Source organism: Ovis aries, chromosome 25 (genome assembly GCF_016772045.2).
Source record: "Ovis aries strain OAR_USU_Benz2616 breed Rambouillet chromosome 25, ARS-UI_Ramb_v3.0, whole genome shotgun sequence".
In the NCBI taxonomy this organism is placed as follows: domain Eukaryota; kingdom Metazoa; phylum Chordata; class Mammalia; order Artiodactyla; family Bovidae; genus Ovis; species Ovis aries.
In genome coordinates this window covers 5,351,771-5,368,676 of record NC_056078.1, presented here as the reverse complement: position 1 = coordinate 5,368,676, position 16,906 = coordinate 5,351,771, and the positions used below count along the sequence as shown (strand labels likewise).

The following is a 16,906-nucleotide window of genomic DNA, read 5'->3' as shown; positions in this document are numbered from 1 at the left end:
AAAAATTATTCACAACCTAAAAGTTGACTTATGTTTTATTTGGCGGGAATTTTTAGGACTTTAATCCTGGGAGGCGGCATCTCAGGAAACCCTGAGAGAACTGCTCTGAGGAGGCAAGGGGAAGAGCCAGGTTATACAGAAGTTTTGCAATAAAGGGCAGGTAGTTGGGAGCATCAAAAGATTATTGCTAATTAAAGAAAACCAGATATCTCAAGTTAAGGAATTTGGTGCTTTTCTGTGTATGGAAAGATGCAAGTGTCGGCTTCCCTGAAATCATTCCTTTGATACGCACCTCAGCTGTCTGGCCCCAGTATCCGGTTTTCCCATCCTGCGTTTCCTCAGGGCTCACAGTGGGGACTAGCTGCAGTCTGATGGCTGCTAGTGACAGGCACTCTTTCCTCCCTGAGTCTCCTCAGGGCTCGTTAGTTTGCATGGGAGGGCTGCAATCACTGGTAACTGTGATGTCCTTTCTTTACTGATACAGCAGAAAATATTCCATTTCTCAAACCTGTAAGGGAAAAGAATCTGAAAAAAAGAATAGACAGGCATATGTATAACCGAAATCAACTTTGCTGTATATCTGAAACTAACACAATGTCGTAAATCAACTATAGTTCAATTAAAAAAAAAAAAAAGAGGTCTGCATTATGGGTGAAGAGTGTATGTGGAGTTTAGGAAGCGTGTTGGTACTTATTGACTGCATCTAAAAGTGACAGCCACAGAATTTCACATCTGGGGTCTATCAGTCACTGCTGTCTACAAAGCAGGAGTCTGCAGTCCGTGAATCCGGCCCTCTTCATCCTTTCCAGCACATTTATATTCTGGATCTCTGGCCCAAACCACTGGGCACTTTTCCCCCGTGTTCATGCTTAGGCCACATAAGGTCTCTTATCTCCAACCCCTACTTCTCCCCAGAACTCAGCTTTCTCCTGTGCTGGCTTGTCTAGCACCTAAATGCAGCAGCTCCCTTATCCTATCTTGGCTTTCTGAAGCATTTTGTAACTTGTAATTCAATCCTATCGAGCAGTTTTCTCCAGTAGGAGTGACTGAAGAGTAGGCTGAAGTCCATACACAAAAAACTTGAGCAATGTCCATCATGATGGGGTTTTGCATAAATCTTTCCCTGAAAGACCCAAGTATGGAGGAGGAAAGACCAAGCTGTGAGTATTCTTTTAAGAAACACAGATAGACCATATCATTAACTTGGTGAAATTAACCATGCAAGGTTTCCTCTGATCATCTTGTTGCTGTTTGAAAGTCCCCTTGAACAGCTGTCTTGCATATGAGACAGAGGAAGTGTTGAGAAAAATTTGCACAACTTGAGAGTTGCAAGTTAAGTTTTATTTGGGGCAAAATGAGAACTGAAGCCCAGGAGACAGCATTTCAGATAGCTCTGTGAAACGATTCTCAGGAGGCGAGGCAAGGAACTAGGATATATGGGAGTTTTGCAACAAAGGGCAGGTAGTAGAAATATCAAAAGATGGTTGTTAATTAAAGAAACCAGATAGGTCAGGTTAAGGAATTTAGTGCTTTTCTATGTATAGGAAGATGCATGAGTCTGGGCTTGCCAGGACATGGAAGCAACCTAGATGTCCACCAGCAGACGAATGGATAAGAAAGCTGTGGTACATATACACAATGGAGTATTACTCAGCCATTAAAAAGAATACATTTGAATCAGTTCTAATGAGGTGGATGAAACTGGAGCCGATTATACAGAGTGAAGTAAGCCAGAAAGAAAAATACCAATACAGTATACTAACACATATATATGGAATTTAGAAAGATGGTAACAATAACCCTGTATGCGAGATAGCAAAAGAGACACAGATGTATAGAACAGACTTTTGGACTCTGAGGGAGAGGGTGGGATGATTTGGGAGAATGGCATTGAAACATGTATGCTATCATGTAAGAAATGAATTGCCAGTCTAGGTTCAATACAGGATACAGGATGCTTGGGGCTGGTGCACTGGGATGACCCAGAGAGATGATATAGGGAGGGAGGTGGGAGGGGGGTTCAGGGTTGGGAACTCATGTACACCTGTGGCGGATTCATGTCAATGTATCCAAAACCAATACAGTATTGTTAAGTAAAACAAAGAAAAATAATAAAATAAAACAAGAAATCATTCCTTTGGTGTGCACCTCAGCTATCTGGGGCCAGTATTCCAGTTTTCACATCCTGATATTCCTCAGGACTCACCATAGGGAGTGGCTACAGTCTAATGCCTGCTAGATGACAGGCGTTCTTTCCTGAGTTTCCTCAGAGCTCACCAGTGGATGCTGATGACTGTGACATCCTTTGTTTACTGATATGTGAGGAAATATTTTCATTTCTCAAAATATTCCATTTCCCAGAAGGTAACAGTGAGAGGACTGATGGCAGTCACACTGTGGCTTTGCAGCTTTAACACAGGCTGTCTCACCAGCTGTGACACGGTTGCCACGTGGTTGTCCCCACTGATGCATCTCTGTCTTTCACTTTCAGCTCGGGGACCTGCTTCACAAGCTGCAGTTCGTCATGACCTATGTGGCTCCTTGGCAGATGGCTTGGGGTTCCTCCTTTCACGTGTTCGCTCAGCTCTTTGCAATCCCTCGTATCCTTTCTGCTTCTGTTTTCACCCCCTGGCTCAGATTCACATTTTATGGATGTGAGCTTTTCATTGAACCTTGGCAATAAAAAGGTTTTAAAGTCTTTAAGATTACATTTGAATGGGGACCTGGGGAGACACTGTGGCTTCCTTTTAGGCATTTAGCCTTAACTTAAGAGACATTTCTTAATTTGGAAGTCTTCCTGTTTCTTAATGCATATTCAGGAGTGACTTAATTTCTCCTGATTTTTCCATTTCCCATGACCACATCTGCATTAAGATATCATGTCTTTTAAATCACCACTTAAATGATTTGGATTACTTGTGCAAAATAGTGCAAATTAATTTGATATTATTAAACATTATAAATAGGATTTCTATATTATTATTGATTATATAACTATGTTAAAACATAGTTTGATTATCATATACTGGAAGAATGTGCAACGACCCAGAATTGGGCACAAACAGAATTATTCAAATATCTTTGAAGACCAAAAAAAATATTTATGGTTTTGTTTTACAGTTGCCATTAGCCAAGGATCCTAGTTTTATCATTCATAGTTTCATTTGGTTTCCTTGTCTATTTTTAAGTGTTTCCATAATGATAATTAGTTTTAATTTACTTCAAAACAATTTGACATGCTCCTACTAAAGATCATTTTGACACAGCTAAATTGTGTGTGTGTGTGTATGTATTTGGAGAGAGGGAGAGAGAAAAATCAAGAATATTCTTGAAGACAGAGAGAGTAAATAAAATATTCTTAACTCAGGCCTAAAATTTGCCCTCCCTCAAAGAATTCTCTTCCCACTAAATTTATACATTTTTAGTTTGCGTTTCCTGAGTTGTGATCCAGGAACTTCCTGTATCAGAATCCTTAGAGGAGCTTATTAAATAAGCAGATTCCTGAGGTCAGCACATACCTTGAAAACCACATGTAAAGGGGGAATCCTGAAATCTCCATCTTCACACGCTTCCCTGGGATTCTCACCCACTGATGTGTGTGAAGCGCAGTCTTGGCTGGCATCCAGTGTGGGTGCTGTGAGCTTGTTTTGATGGCCACACAGAGCTTTCTTTCCTGGAGGTTACATGAGGCTCCTCAAGACAATTCTTAAGGAACCCCTGGGATCTCAACTTTGAGGACAGATATACAAATTTACTTGGGATATTTGTTATCCTCTGGTAGCTCAGATGGTAAAGAATCTGCCTGCAGTGAGGAAGACCTGGATTTAATCCCTGGGTCAGGAAGATCCCCTGGAGAAGGGAATGACTACCCACTCCAGGATTCTTGCCTGGAGAATCCCATGGACAGAGGAGCCTGGTGGGCTACAGTCCATGGGGCCCCAAAAAGTCAGACTACTGAGCAACTAATACAGACATTTGTAAAGTGATAATATGTTCTATATATTTTTTTAAATGCTGTCCTTCTGACTTATTTGTTTTTCAAAAAAAATTAATCATACCCAAAGCTGTCCTCAAAATGCATTCTCCACATTCTTATTCTTAGACCTGCATTGATATTTGTAAGGTGTTTCATGCTTATTTGGCAGAACAAGCTCAGGAAAAATGATTGCAAAAGTGTGAGCTTGTATACCACCCCTTTATAAGAACATTCATTTTCTACAGCAGCAGTCATTTTATTTTTTCTAAACAGAGTCCTTTAAAACAAAGACAGTGAGATGCAAGAGTGAGGGGATTTTTATTTATTTCTGGTGCATGTCTTGGGGATCCTGTCTAGAATTTAAAACCTGTTTGTTAAATGAGAAAGATGAGATGGATATAAATTTGCAGCTGAGGAGTTAGACTAAGAATTTAAAACTTGAAGTAACGGTTTCCAGTTTTATCCTAAATTTGGTCTCACAGAGATCTGGGGCATTTCTTGTGGCTTCTTCTGCCTTGTTCAGTGAATTTATTAATACTAATTACCCCTTGCAGTTCCATAGCTGAATTACACGCTCCGGGAGCCATAAGTTTCAATGACCTGACCTTTATGTGTGTTGAGGGCTCACACACAGGCATGTGGTACCTGGCACTTGATAGCTCCTCTGAGTTCAAAGGCGACACTGGCATCCTTCTCAGATGGAGCACAGTGGGCATGGCATCCCGGTATGTTCGTGACGGGCTTCCCTGGTGGCTCAAAGGTCAAGAATCCGCCTGCCAGTGTAGGAGATGTGGGTTTGATCCCCGGCTGGGGAAGATCCCTGGAGAAGGAAATGGCAACCCACTCCAGTACTCTTGCCTGGAAAATCCCATGGACAGAGGGGCCTGGTGGGCTACAGTCCATGGGGTCGCAAAGAGCCGGACATGGCTTGGCAGCTAAACAACAGTGTTCATGATGGATGGATCTGATTTTCGGGCACAATCAGTCCTCATGCTTTGTTCCAAAAACTGTTCCCATCAGTGATACCCACGTGCCTCTGCTCAGGTACAGACCCTTCAGTGGGTCTGACGACAGCTGGTGTGATGGCCTACAGAAGCTTCAGCACCCTCCTCATCACCCGAAGACACCTTCCCATCCTGGATCCGCTGTAAAGGTGGTGATGGTGGTGGTTTAGTGACTCAATCATGCCCGACTCTTTTATGACCCATGGTCTGTAGCCCTCCAGGCTCCTCTGTCTGTGGGATTTCCCAGGCAAGAATACTAGAGTGGCTTGTCATTTCCTTCTCCAGGGGATCTTCCCAACTCAGAGATCAAACCCTGATCTCCTGCTTGGCAGGCAGATTCTTTACACTGAGCCACCTGGGAAGCCCATTGTAAAGGTATCAATTTGCTATTTGGAGCCCAACATCATACTAGTCAGAATATAATGAGATCATTTAAGAAACCAGATATATATGCCATCAGGACAAACTATCAGGTTCCTAAATGCCAGCCCTGGATCTTGACTAATTCTGAAATGTTAATGATTCTTTCACTCTAAAAGGAAGCTGTGGGTTCCATCCTGGCATTGAGAAGGGACTAATTTGCTCCATTTTGAAACTGAATTAACTTCCAGGCCAGCAGGTCACTATTTGGTAAATTGCTTTTTCCAGTCCTAGCATGTTTTGTCCCTCGGTCACCTCTGTTAGTTTCTGAGCTTGGAACCTCCAGGGAAGGATGAGAATGCTCACTCTTTTAATATGTGTAGAGGCCATGCAAGACCATTATCTTCAAATAATTAGAGTCGGCCAGATTCACTCTATTAAATGTGTGTATTGGAAAGACTGCTTTCTATTTGGCATGTCATTTGGAGCTTCCAATTATGTTTTTAAGTATTAATGTTGAACATTTTCATTTTAAACGCCTGAACCTTTTTAAGGAGTCTCCATCCTTAGCATCTGAACAGCAACAACCATCTACTCCTTAGGCCCACCTCTTGGCTCTCAACAAGGAAGGCTGCATGTTTCTCAGTACTGCCTTAGTTGTTATAGTCACGGGCTTCTGTATTTATACATATATATATATATATATATATATATATATATTTACTGATATATATTAAAACATATATATTTATAAATATACATGTATTTACGGATGGTCCCTAAATAAAATAACCTATGAGGCCTTCTGTTCACTGCTCCCCTACTTCTGACCTATTACGACTTCATTTTCTTTCCTACCAAATTTGAACTTTATAAGCTAGTGATATTTTCCTCATTTTTTAATGTCTGGATAACTAACTGTTTCTGGTGTTTAAAAAATGGATAGCATACTCTTTGGGGAAATGTTTAGAAGCTAAAAGAATGGCAGTGCCAGCCCGCCCAGCCTGCGGCCCGGCCTGGCTTCCACTTACCTTGCCCTGGTTCTTCTGCTAACCCCACAGGGCCCCCTGAACCTGCCAGAGTGGATGAGCCTCTCTTCTCTCCTTCCCCCGCCCCCCTCCCCACAACACCCCACTTCTCAGGAATCTCCCCTGTGGCCCCACTCTGCTTTTTCAGCACCTTTTCTCAGTGACATCTCCTGTGTAGTTCCTTTTACTTCTGATGATGGAGGTGTACTAAGTTGGTATGTTTTGTGGCAGAGGTATTTTTTTAAATTTTTGATTGTTGATACTTTGTTTAAAAAAAATTTTTCTTAATCTATTTTTTGGCTGTTCTGTGTCTTTGTTGCAGTGAGTGGTCTCACTAGTTGTGACACATGGGATTAGGTGCCTGGTGGCATGTGGGATCTTAGTTCCCCAACCAGGGACTGAACCCACGCCCGCTGTATTGGAAGGAAGATTCTTAAGCACTGGAGCACCAGGGAAGTCCCGTGTAGTAGAGATATTTAGATCTTTCCCATTTTCAAATTAACAAGAAACGGATTCTGCATTTGGACCTAGGTCAGAATAAAGGGAACTGGACTGAAATTGTAGCACAAGCGAGATCTTTTGATACCCAAACAGTTCAACACGATTATGAATGGCGGGTGTGTCATTTCACTCCCCAAGGTGTTTGGAAATAAACAGCAAGTTGGGGGGTGGGGGGGGAAAGACATAGTTACAAATAAAGAAAAACTGTTATATCTATGAAAATGCTCAGGGAAGTGTCTGTAGACCGACAAGGCTCACTCACGCTTCTGTATTTATATGTAAATGGGTCTCTGAAGTCCCATATCGCAAAAGCCCTGCCATTGATAACGGGGAAACAGGGAAACAGGGAAAGCCCTTCTATGTTCCAGTCCGTAATGAAACACAGAGCCCTCCTATCCGTGACCAGCATGGAGGCATTTCTTACAATCCACTGGAACTTTTTAAAGATGGGCTATAGAAATAAGACCTCCATTTGTGCAACAATGAGAAAAAGGCACATTTTCCAGGTGGGAAAATCAGCCTTATAGGAGATCAGATATTTTTTTTGGCCCTGCCCTGTAGTGTGTGGACCTTAGTTTCCTGACCAGGGATTGAACCTGTGTCCCCCGTTTTAAGAGTGCGGAGTCTTAGCCACTGAACCATCAGAGAAGCCCCATCCTTATAAATCAGATCAGACCTGCAGTAGAATCAAGCAGGCCTCACCCTGAAGCACAAGGAATCACGTCCACACGCAAAACCTGGGCAGTCTGGCTCCCCACTGACCTCTGCGGCCTCTTCCCCTCAGGCCCCACCATCACCCCCGAACCACAGTGATGTGCGTGTGATTGACAGCCGGAGGGAGTTCCCCAGTGATGGTGGGAAACTGGGGAGGGACTAGCCCTCTGCGCCTCCCCCGGATTTCCAGAGGTCCATTAGTTGACCTTAAGCCAAAAGTTAGAGCCATACTTATTTTAATTTTGGACAATTACATTTCTGATCAGAGTATGTAAAGTTGAGGCATGCCAACAAGTAGGAACTCATACAGCGTACTAGGGAGATGACTTAGCCGGCAGCACACTGTGACTATGTGTACACGTTTTTAACTTATAAACCAGATATAAGCTGGGTTTTTTTCTTTTTTTAATTGAATTGATCTCTTGGTGTTCAGAGTGTGATAAAAGACACAGATTTTTGAAGAGGGGGAAAAGATTCTTTGAGGAACAGAGATGCTGTCTTCCCAAACAATGGTATTTATTTACTTTCAGAGTATAATTTAATTTTAATTATTTATAAAGCTGCTTAGTACTTTAGTAAATGTGCCACAGTGTGTCTGGTTCAGCTAATGTTATCTCAGGAAAAAGCACTGTTCTTTTCAAATGTTAGATATTAAATCTTTGCCATGAATTGTGCTGAGACTGCTGGGAATTTTATGAGAATCATTTGGTTTTCGCAGTGGTGATACATGAGACCTAGCAGGATACTACTGAAAATTTTACATTTCCAAAAATGTACCTACAGCCATCATAGGGATGCCTGTCTTTCCTTGGTGAGAAATGGCTTTCATATAAACTTGTTAAAATCTCAAATATTATTTAGAAAAATAACAACGAGCACACTTTTTGAGCCTTAACTCGAAATCCTCAGATTCTGCCATGCTTTTCTTTCAGACGTTTGCCACGTCCATCGTTTCTACTCCACTGAGCCCATTTCTTGGGAGCGTCATTTTTATCACTTCGTATGTCAGGCCAGTGAAATTCTGGGAGAAAAACTACAAGTAAGATCCTAAAATCATTACTGACTTGCTTTGCTAAGACTTGAGTTCAGGATGCTCCTCGACCTTTGTCTATGAGAAGTCCAGGCATCAGGTTTTGTCCTCCTGTGGGGCAGCCCTAGCAACCCCACCCCGACCCTGCACCAGATCACCCACTCAGCTTCCAGGTTCTGGGCCAAGTCTACTGCTGGCAAATTTGCAGTTGGCACCAGTCTAGGTTTCACCAGCTGTGAAGGAAAATGAGTTATCTCTGTGCATTCTTTTTTTTTTTTTTTAATCTTTTTACTTTGTTTTGGGGTTTAGCCAATTAACAAGGTGATAGTTTCAGGTGAACATCCAAGGGACCCAGCTATACATATACATGTATCCATTCTCCAGCAAACTTCCTTCCCATCCAGGCTGCCACGTAACACTGAGCAGAGTTCCCTGTGCCGTACAGTAGTTCCCTTTTGGTATCCATTTTAAATACAGCGATCACTGCCCACTCTTAACAGTTGCTCTTGAGAGGTTGTCTTAGGAGCCATGGTCTAGCCATTGGATCAGATTGCTTCTTGGGGGCTCGTCTGCCTTCTGTGGGCCTTTGAAATACACACGCCGCGCGTGTACCAGTGTGCATGCATCCCAGCTCAAAGTGAGTACACCATCTTTTTTCTGAGCACCATTGCACTAGAAGATGACGCGTATGCTTTGTCTTGGCTATTTGTACTGGTCAGTCATAAATTTCCTCAAGCAAACAGTGATGGAGCCAGAGCTGTCATTTTTTTTTTTTTTTCTCAGTTGTGCTACACGGCATGTGGGATCTTAGTTCTCTGATTAGGGATCAAACTCTTGTCTTCTTCATTGGAAGGCAGAGTGTTAACCACTGGAGCACCAGGGAAATCCCACTAGGGCCATGATTTTGTCCGAACCGGTGGGAAGTAATGGTTCTGTGAGAAACTTTCAAGAGCCATTAATTTGCTGGGGGAGGGCCTGAGAACAAGCCAGAGGAGGGGGCGAGATGAGCCGGCCTGTCTCCAGCTGGGTTGTCTCTTTTGCCCTCATTTACAAGCTGTACCTGGGCTGTCCCATCCAAGCCCTAATCCGTCCTCTGTAACGTATCTACATTGCCCATGGCTCTGCCCGGTGGCGCTAGTGGTAAAGAACCCGCTTGCCCATGCAAGAGACAGAAGACTCACACATTTGATCGCTGGGTTGGGAAGATCCCCTGGAGAAGGAAATGGCAACCCACTCCAGTATCTTGCCTGGAGAACCCCGTGGACAGAGGAACCTGGCGGGCTTCCATAGCGTTGCACAGAGTGAGACACGACTGAAGCGACTCAGCACACTCACACTGCCACTTTACAATGGGCCTGCACGTGTCACAGAGGCCAGAGTTACGTTAGGAGACCATGTGGTTAGACGGTTTGTGTGAATGGAAACGCACATCTTCCTGGGGCAGGCAATAGGATGTTATGATGAACACTCAGCGCGGGCCGCCAGCCTGCCAGGGCTCACACCTCACCTTCATCATTTGATGTGGGTGACCTCAGCCCTTTCTCTTCTCTTCTGTAAAATGGGGCCAAAGGAATAAGGCCTACTTCCCAGCCTTGCGGGGGAATATGAGTTAATAGTCATAAAGCACCTCGAATGCAGTAACTGCCACATGGGCCTGCGCTGGTGGGGCTCTTCTCTGACTGCCCTGCCTGGAATTCCTGACCCTGACTGTGCTAACCATCTCTGGGACCTCACATTTAGGGGTCCTGGGGAAATCGAACCAAACTGGAGCACCCCAAGGTGAGTCAGTGCTGTGAGACCACCAGGAGGTGGGGAAGGCCTTGCCTGTGTCTGGCAGACTCCTCAACTTCGAAAAGGTGGGCTTGTTGCTGTACAAGTGAAGCCATCTTGAAATTTACACGTAAGCAAGAGTCTCTTTTGCATTTGTCTGAATAGATGCTGGGGCTTCCCAGGTAGCTCAGTGGTAAAAGAATCTACCTGCAGTACAGGAAACGAAGGAATGCGGGTTCAATCCCAGGGTCAGGAAGATCTCCTGGAGAAGGAAATGGCAACCCACTCCAGTATTCATGCCTGGAAAATCCCATGGGCAGAGGAACCTGGTGGGCTACAGTCCATGGAGTGGTAAAGAATTGGACGTGACTGAGTGAGCAGGCATGCAGAGAGATGCTGGGCATATTTACAGAATCAGAAGGAAAAGAAAGTCACCAGCACTGGCTTGTCTTTAAGCTTCTCAAGGAGAAAACAATTTGGGGGACTTTTGTGGAGCTCGGAAAATCATATTTCTGAAAGGTACAAACACTTGGGAATAAGAGGTATGACAATCTCATAGGCTTTTTAACTATTCAGGAAAGTGCATGATATTTTAAAGGTGATCTTTAACATAAAAGATTTCTTTTTGTCTCCTCTTCTCAGATAAGTTTGAAAACCAGTTTTTGGTAGGGGGCCAGGGAAGAATTTGATAAGCAAAAGGCATCCTCTTTGAACTGGAGGGGGTGATGTTCAGTCACTAAGTCGTGTCCAATTCTTTGCGACCCCATGGACTGCAGCACACAAGGCTCCCCTGTCCTTCACTATCTCCTGGAGTTTGCTCAAATTCCTGTCTGTCCATTGAGTCAGTGATGCTATCTAACCATCTCATTCTCTACCCTCTTCTTTTTTGGCCTTCAGTTTTTCCCAGCATCAGGTCTTTCCCAGTGAGACTGTTCTTCACATCAGGTGGCCAAAGTATTGGAGCTTCAGCTTCAGCATCAGTCCTTCCAATGAATATTCAGGATTGATTTCCTTTAGGATTGACTGGTTTCCCATGGAAAGGGAAGTGGGGAAATCTTTGTGAGATGCTTTTGTTGAGGGGAGTCATCCTAACACCTGTACGATACAAGTTGTGTATTTTCTTATTTAGTTTCCTCACTTCCAAGAGTCAGCCACCCATTCAGGATGATACATTGAGATATGAATTGTAGGTTTATGCAAGTTACTTAAAAATATAGGCTGCTCGAGTATTTCCTTATTCAGCCACACAAAGAGATGATGATGCTGTGACCCATTCTTTTGCTCAGGGTAGCACTCTGTTACGTGTGGGGGCTTTGGTCGGCTGTCCTGGGATGAGAAGAGCACAGCAGGGTCTGTGGGTATGTATGAGGATGTCGGTCTCTCTGAAGGAGCCAAGTTGAAGACATTCAGTGCAGCTGGTGGGGGCAGGAAGAGGTGCGGGTGCAGGAGCCAGCCAGCTGAGAGCCTCTTGTCACCTTGTGTTAAGCCTCCAAATACAGAGCCCTGTGGCCATCTGCTTAAAAGATCGGAGATGGAATTTGGAACAGTGAGAGTGGTGGGAACCCAGAAAGGAAATGGCAGGAAATCCCATCTAGATCTGGAAAGCGCATTCTCTGCATCTGAAACTGTTGGTTTTTATTTCAAGCACTAATGATTTTTCTTATTCTTATTTGTGAGTGTCTCTGTAGCCGTTCCCATTACTTTCTTTTCAGTCTGATGCAGAGAAGCAGTTGTTAGTGTAATTGATTACTAACTGTCCCAGCTAAGAGATACTCTCCTCTCTGTGTCAGTGAGCACAGTCTGCCAGTGGGCACCAGGGTCGCCAGCCTCACCCTGGGGGTGTGATGAAGAGCCCTCATCGTCTCCTCACCTGGCTCCCTCTCCCTCTCCTCCACTGCTCCCTCTCTTTCCAGTCCTCTGATTTCTCTTCCAGACCTTTTAAAGCTGCCTTTGGTTTTTGCAAGACTCCAGTGAGCCCTGTACCCTAATGGAGCCAGCTTCTTTCTTTCTTTCTTTCTTTTTGCTGTATGTGGGATCTTCAATCCCCTACCAGGGATCAAAGCCATGGCCCCTGCATTAGAAGGGCAGAGTCCTAACCACTGGACTTCAGGGAAGTCCCCTGGGACCATTTTCATTCTCTGTGGAAACAGTAAGTCAGTCACCAGCTACCTGGTGACTCTGGCCTGTCAGTTCGCCCCGGCTTGGTCTGTCTTGAGATCTGCAGAGTCTGTACCGAAACGCTGCTCCTCGCTGGGGGCCGGCGACAAACATGTCCTCTGCCCGCCTAACTAAGCTGCTCTCCGGTTGATTCCCCAGAAGCAGCACAGGTCACACTGTCTCCGAAGTCTGAGCTGGCTCATTGCTGCCTGACGAGGAGAAGTCCCCCAGAGCCCCGCACCGCTGGAACTGCTCTGTGCCTGCCTCTCCCAAGGTGGCAGGCCTCCCAGGGCTCGCCACAGGGCTAGTGTGGCTGAAGTTGAAATTCCATCGAGTTTTAATTAATCTAAATTTAAGAAGTTGCGTGTAACCAGAGGCTACTGTGTTGGACAGCACAGATGCAGACCCACCTCACCCCAGTCCTTATCTTCCACAGTACTTTTTCATACATCACATAGTCACATTTTTCATTCCCAGCCCTCCCTTGGCCAGGCTTTTCTCATCCAATGCTCTCCCCTCCCACACACCTCCACTTCCACCCACATAGATTCAAAAGCCATCTCTGAATGATTCGGAGAATCATTCCACCTGTTGATGGATGAATGGAAGGTTCGGGAAGGACTTTTAGGATGAGAGGTGCCGAAGCCATCACTTTTGGAAAACAAATTTGCTCTGTGGCTGTCGTAAATTGTTCCAAAGATTGGTGTGGACTGATACTACTTCCAAGTTTGGACTTCTTTGTTTTCATCTTTGTGTCCCTATGTTGTATGTACAGAACAGCCCTGCTCACAGTAGGTGCTCCATGACTATTTCTTAACTTAATGAAGTCCAACAATATTATGTAAAAGAGAAAGGGAAGCGTAATCTGGATCTCATTTGCCACAACACAACGTTCGCTATTAAACTGTTCTTAACTAAGAAGGTCTTTAAAATCAGTCTTGATGAGTTCTGCCTGGTGTCTCCGTTTAATTTACAGGCAGTGATGGCACTGTAATAATAGTGCCTGATGTTTATAAATCCTCTTATGTTAGAGTACTTTTAAAGAGCTTTAGAAATACATAATTGATATTATGATTTATCATCCTTCTCTCTATATATAAACAATTTCTAAATAACCAAACTTAATCATTAACGTGCAGCAAATGTTTAGGCTAGAAAGCATTTGACTCATGGCCCTGGTTGTTTCATCCAGCGTCTCAGTCCTAAAGGAGTTGACTGGTCAGGAAGATTCCCTGGAGGAGGGCATGGCAACCCACTCCAGTATTCTTGCCTGGAGAATCCGATGGCCTTATGAGCCTGGTGGGCTACAGTCCACAGAGTTACAGAGTCGGACATGACTGAACTGACTTAGCAGCGCTAAAGAAGGAAAAGTTCCGTTCACAATGATTGGATTTTGATACTGCAAAAGTCTTCTGTTGTGGTTCGGACACTAAGTCATGTCCAATTCTATTCTGACCCCATAGACTGTAGCCTGCCAGGCTCCTCTGTCCGTGGAATTTCCCAGGGAAGGATACTGGAGTGGGTTGCCATTTCCTTCTCCAGGGGGTCTTCCTGACCCAGGGATTGAACCCACAGCAGCTGCACTGGCCGGTGGATTCTTTACCACTGAGCTACCAGGGAAGTTCCAAAAGCCTTCTATAAAATGTTAAATACCATAGCTACGAGGAGACACAGGTAACAGTCACCTGAAGGGCACATGAAAGTTCACGGTTGTTATGTTTCTATTATATTGTCCAGATTCGTTTGAAAATGTTAAAGAGTTCTGGACAATATCCTTGTTAACAAGTATACTATAAGCATGTTCATGAGACCACTGTGCTGGCTTAAGACAGGAATCATTCTATGTGATTGCTTTACAAAAAAAATCAGCTCTGCATTCCATGCCTGTGTTCGTTGTTGTTCAGTTACAGATGTCATGATCTTGTCCCACCTTAACCCTAATCAGGAAGAAGATAATCAGTGTGACTTCATCTTCAGCTCTTCCTGAAACGGGGATGGTACTCAGAAAGACCTTGATTAAAATCCCAGTCCATATGCTCCATTTGGTGTTTGATTTTAGGAAATTATTCAGCCTGTTCCGTTTAGTCACCCAGTCGTGTCCGACTCTTTGCAACCCCATAGACTGCATCACGCCGAGGCTTCCCTGTCTATCACCAACTCCCACAGTTTGCTCAAATTCCTGTCTATCGAGCTGGTGATACCATCCAACCATTTTATCCTCTGTCATCCCCTTCTCCTCCCACCTTAAATCTTTCCCCAGTATCAGAGTCTTTTCCAATGAGTCAGTTCTTCTCATCAGATGGCCGAAGTACTAGAGTTTCAGCTTCAGCATCAGTCCTTCCAATGCATATTCAGGAGTGATTTCCTTTAGGATTGACTGGTTGGATTTCCTTGCAGTCCAAGGGATTCTCAGGAGTCTTCTCCAACACCACAATTCCAAAGCATCCGTTCTTTGGCACAAGTTTTCTTTATGATCCCTCTCTCACATCCATATATGATGACTGGAAAAACCGTAGCTTTGACTAGATGGACCTTTGTTGGCAAAGTAATGTCTCTGCTTTTTAATATGCTGTCTAGGTTGGCCATTACTTTTCTTCCAAGGAGAAAGCGTCTTTTAATTTCATGGCTGCAGCTACCATCCGCAGTGGTTTGGGAGCCCAATAAAATAAAGTCTGTCACTGTTTCCATTGTTTCCCCATCTATTTGTCATGAAGTGATGGGACCGGATGCCACAATCTTTGTTTTTTTGAATGTTGAGTTTTAAGCTAGCTTTTTCACTCTCCTCTTTGACTTTTGTCAAGAGACTCTTTAGTTCCTCTTCGCTTTCTGCTATAAGGGCGGTGTCATCTGCATATCTGAGGTTATTGATAGTTCTCCTGGCAGTCTTGATTCCAGCTTGTGCTTCATCCAGCCTGCCATTTCACATGATGTGCTCTGCATATAAGTTAAATAAGCAGGGTGACAATATACAGCCTTGATGTACTCCTTTCCCAGTTTGGAAACAGTCTGTTCTTCCATGTTTGGATCTAACTGTTGCTTCTTGACCTGCTTACAGATTTCTTGGGAAATTATTAGAAGAAATGAAGTATCCCTCATAGTCAACAAAACTCAACCTGTGAGCCTCAGTTAACTCATGTGTAAAATGGGATGACTGTCTCTATGTGCCTCCTAGAAGTTGTAAACACAAAATTAATCCCGTACCCATTTTGCTTTCCTTCTTTGTATTTTTAAAAATTTATTGCTAATTGGAGGCTAATTGCTATACAAGGTTTTGCTGTTTTCTGTCAAACAACAGCATGAATCAACTATAAGTGTATACAGATATGTGTGTCCTCTCCCTCTTGACCTTGTTGTTTTTTTGTTTTGTTTTTTTTTAATTTGGCCACATTGCACGGCATTTGGGATCTTAGTTCGCTGACCAGAGATGGAATCTGGGGTCTTCTACGTTGGAACCATGGAGTCTTAACTACTGGACTGCCAGAGAATTCCCTTCTTCCTTGTATTTTTATCTGCTTTCATTTAACTTTTACTTCAGGTAAATCTAGACATGTTATATGTTTCCTTGCAACCTACCTGAAGTCGTTTCTGAAATGGCAGAACACATAGCAACCCACGAAAGAATATGTGTGTAGACCATGGAGTGTCATATCCACAGCCACCGTGCTGTGAGATGCCCTTTAAATGCCGCCCCTCCCCTCCTGACGCTATGGTTATTTTGAGGCTTTAGCCAGTCCCAGAGCCTGGGTTCTGTTCTCTGAGCATCAGAGCTGCCTTCGTGGAAAGAGCGGGATCTCCCAAGTGCCATTCTTTTGTGGTTTATCGATCAACAGAATAGATGATCAAAATATTTCAGCTAGTCTCAGTGAGCTCTCATGGGTCTTACTTTGTTATTCCGCAGCCCCTTCCTGGGTTTGTACTATAGAAGGGAAACTGGTTGGACCTTCGGAATTGCAGGATACCCCCTGTACTGTCTACAGGGAGGGGGTCCTCTTGCTGCTCGTCTGGAGCAGACCTTGTATCTCACTCAGCAGCCCCTGTGAGCATTGTCCGCCACAGTAGTGGGCACTTACTGTACCAGGTCTGCTTCTTGTGGTATAGCCAAATACCCCATACACCTGAATAGACCTGCCGATCCTGAAGCACGCAGCATCCTTGCCCTACCTGTACCATCCTTTAACAGTTTGAAGGAACCTTTCCTTCCCTTCTCAGCCCTCTGCTTCAGGCTAAACAGTCCTCTCTGTTCTTGGTGTGAGATGGTCTAGACTTGAGCATCTCAGCTGCCTTCATCCAGATGTTTACTGAGATTTCCCTGTCCATGCCCTCCGTAGCAGATACCTCCAGGTGTCACCTACTCAGTTCACAGTAA

The 16,906-nt window shown here is 44.1% G+C and overlaps 1 protein-coding gene across 2 annotated transcripts in view; it reads left to right on the top strand.

Annotated features, from left to right (window-relative positions):
* Positions 1 to 16,906, top strand: part of PCNX2 (pecanex 2) — a 311,506-nt gene that overhangs the window by 199,494 nt on the left and 95,106 nt on the right. For both annotated transcript variants that reach the window (XM_012104979.5, XM_060406546.1), the window contains 2 exons: positions 2,492 to 2,600; positions 8,493 to 8,622. In XM_012104979.5, coding sequence (XP_011960369.3) covers positions 2,492 to 2,600; positions 8,493 to 8,622 — 239 coding nt within the window. The remainder of the gene's footprint in view (positions 1 to 2,491; positions 2,601 to 8,492; positions 8,623 to 16,906) is intronic.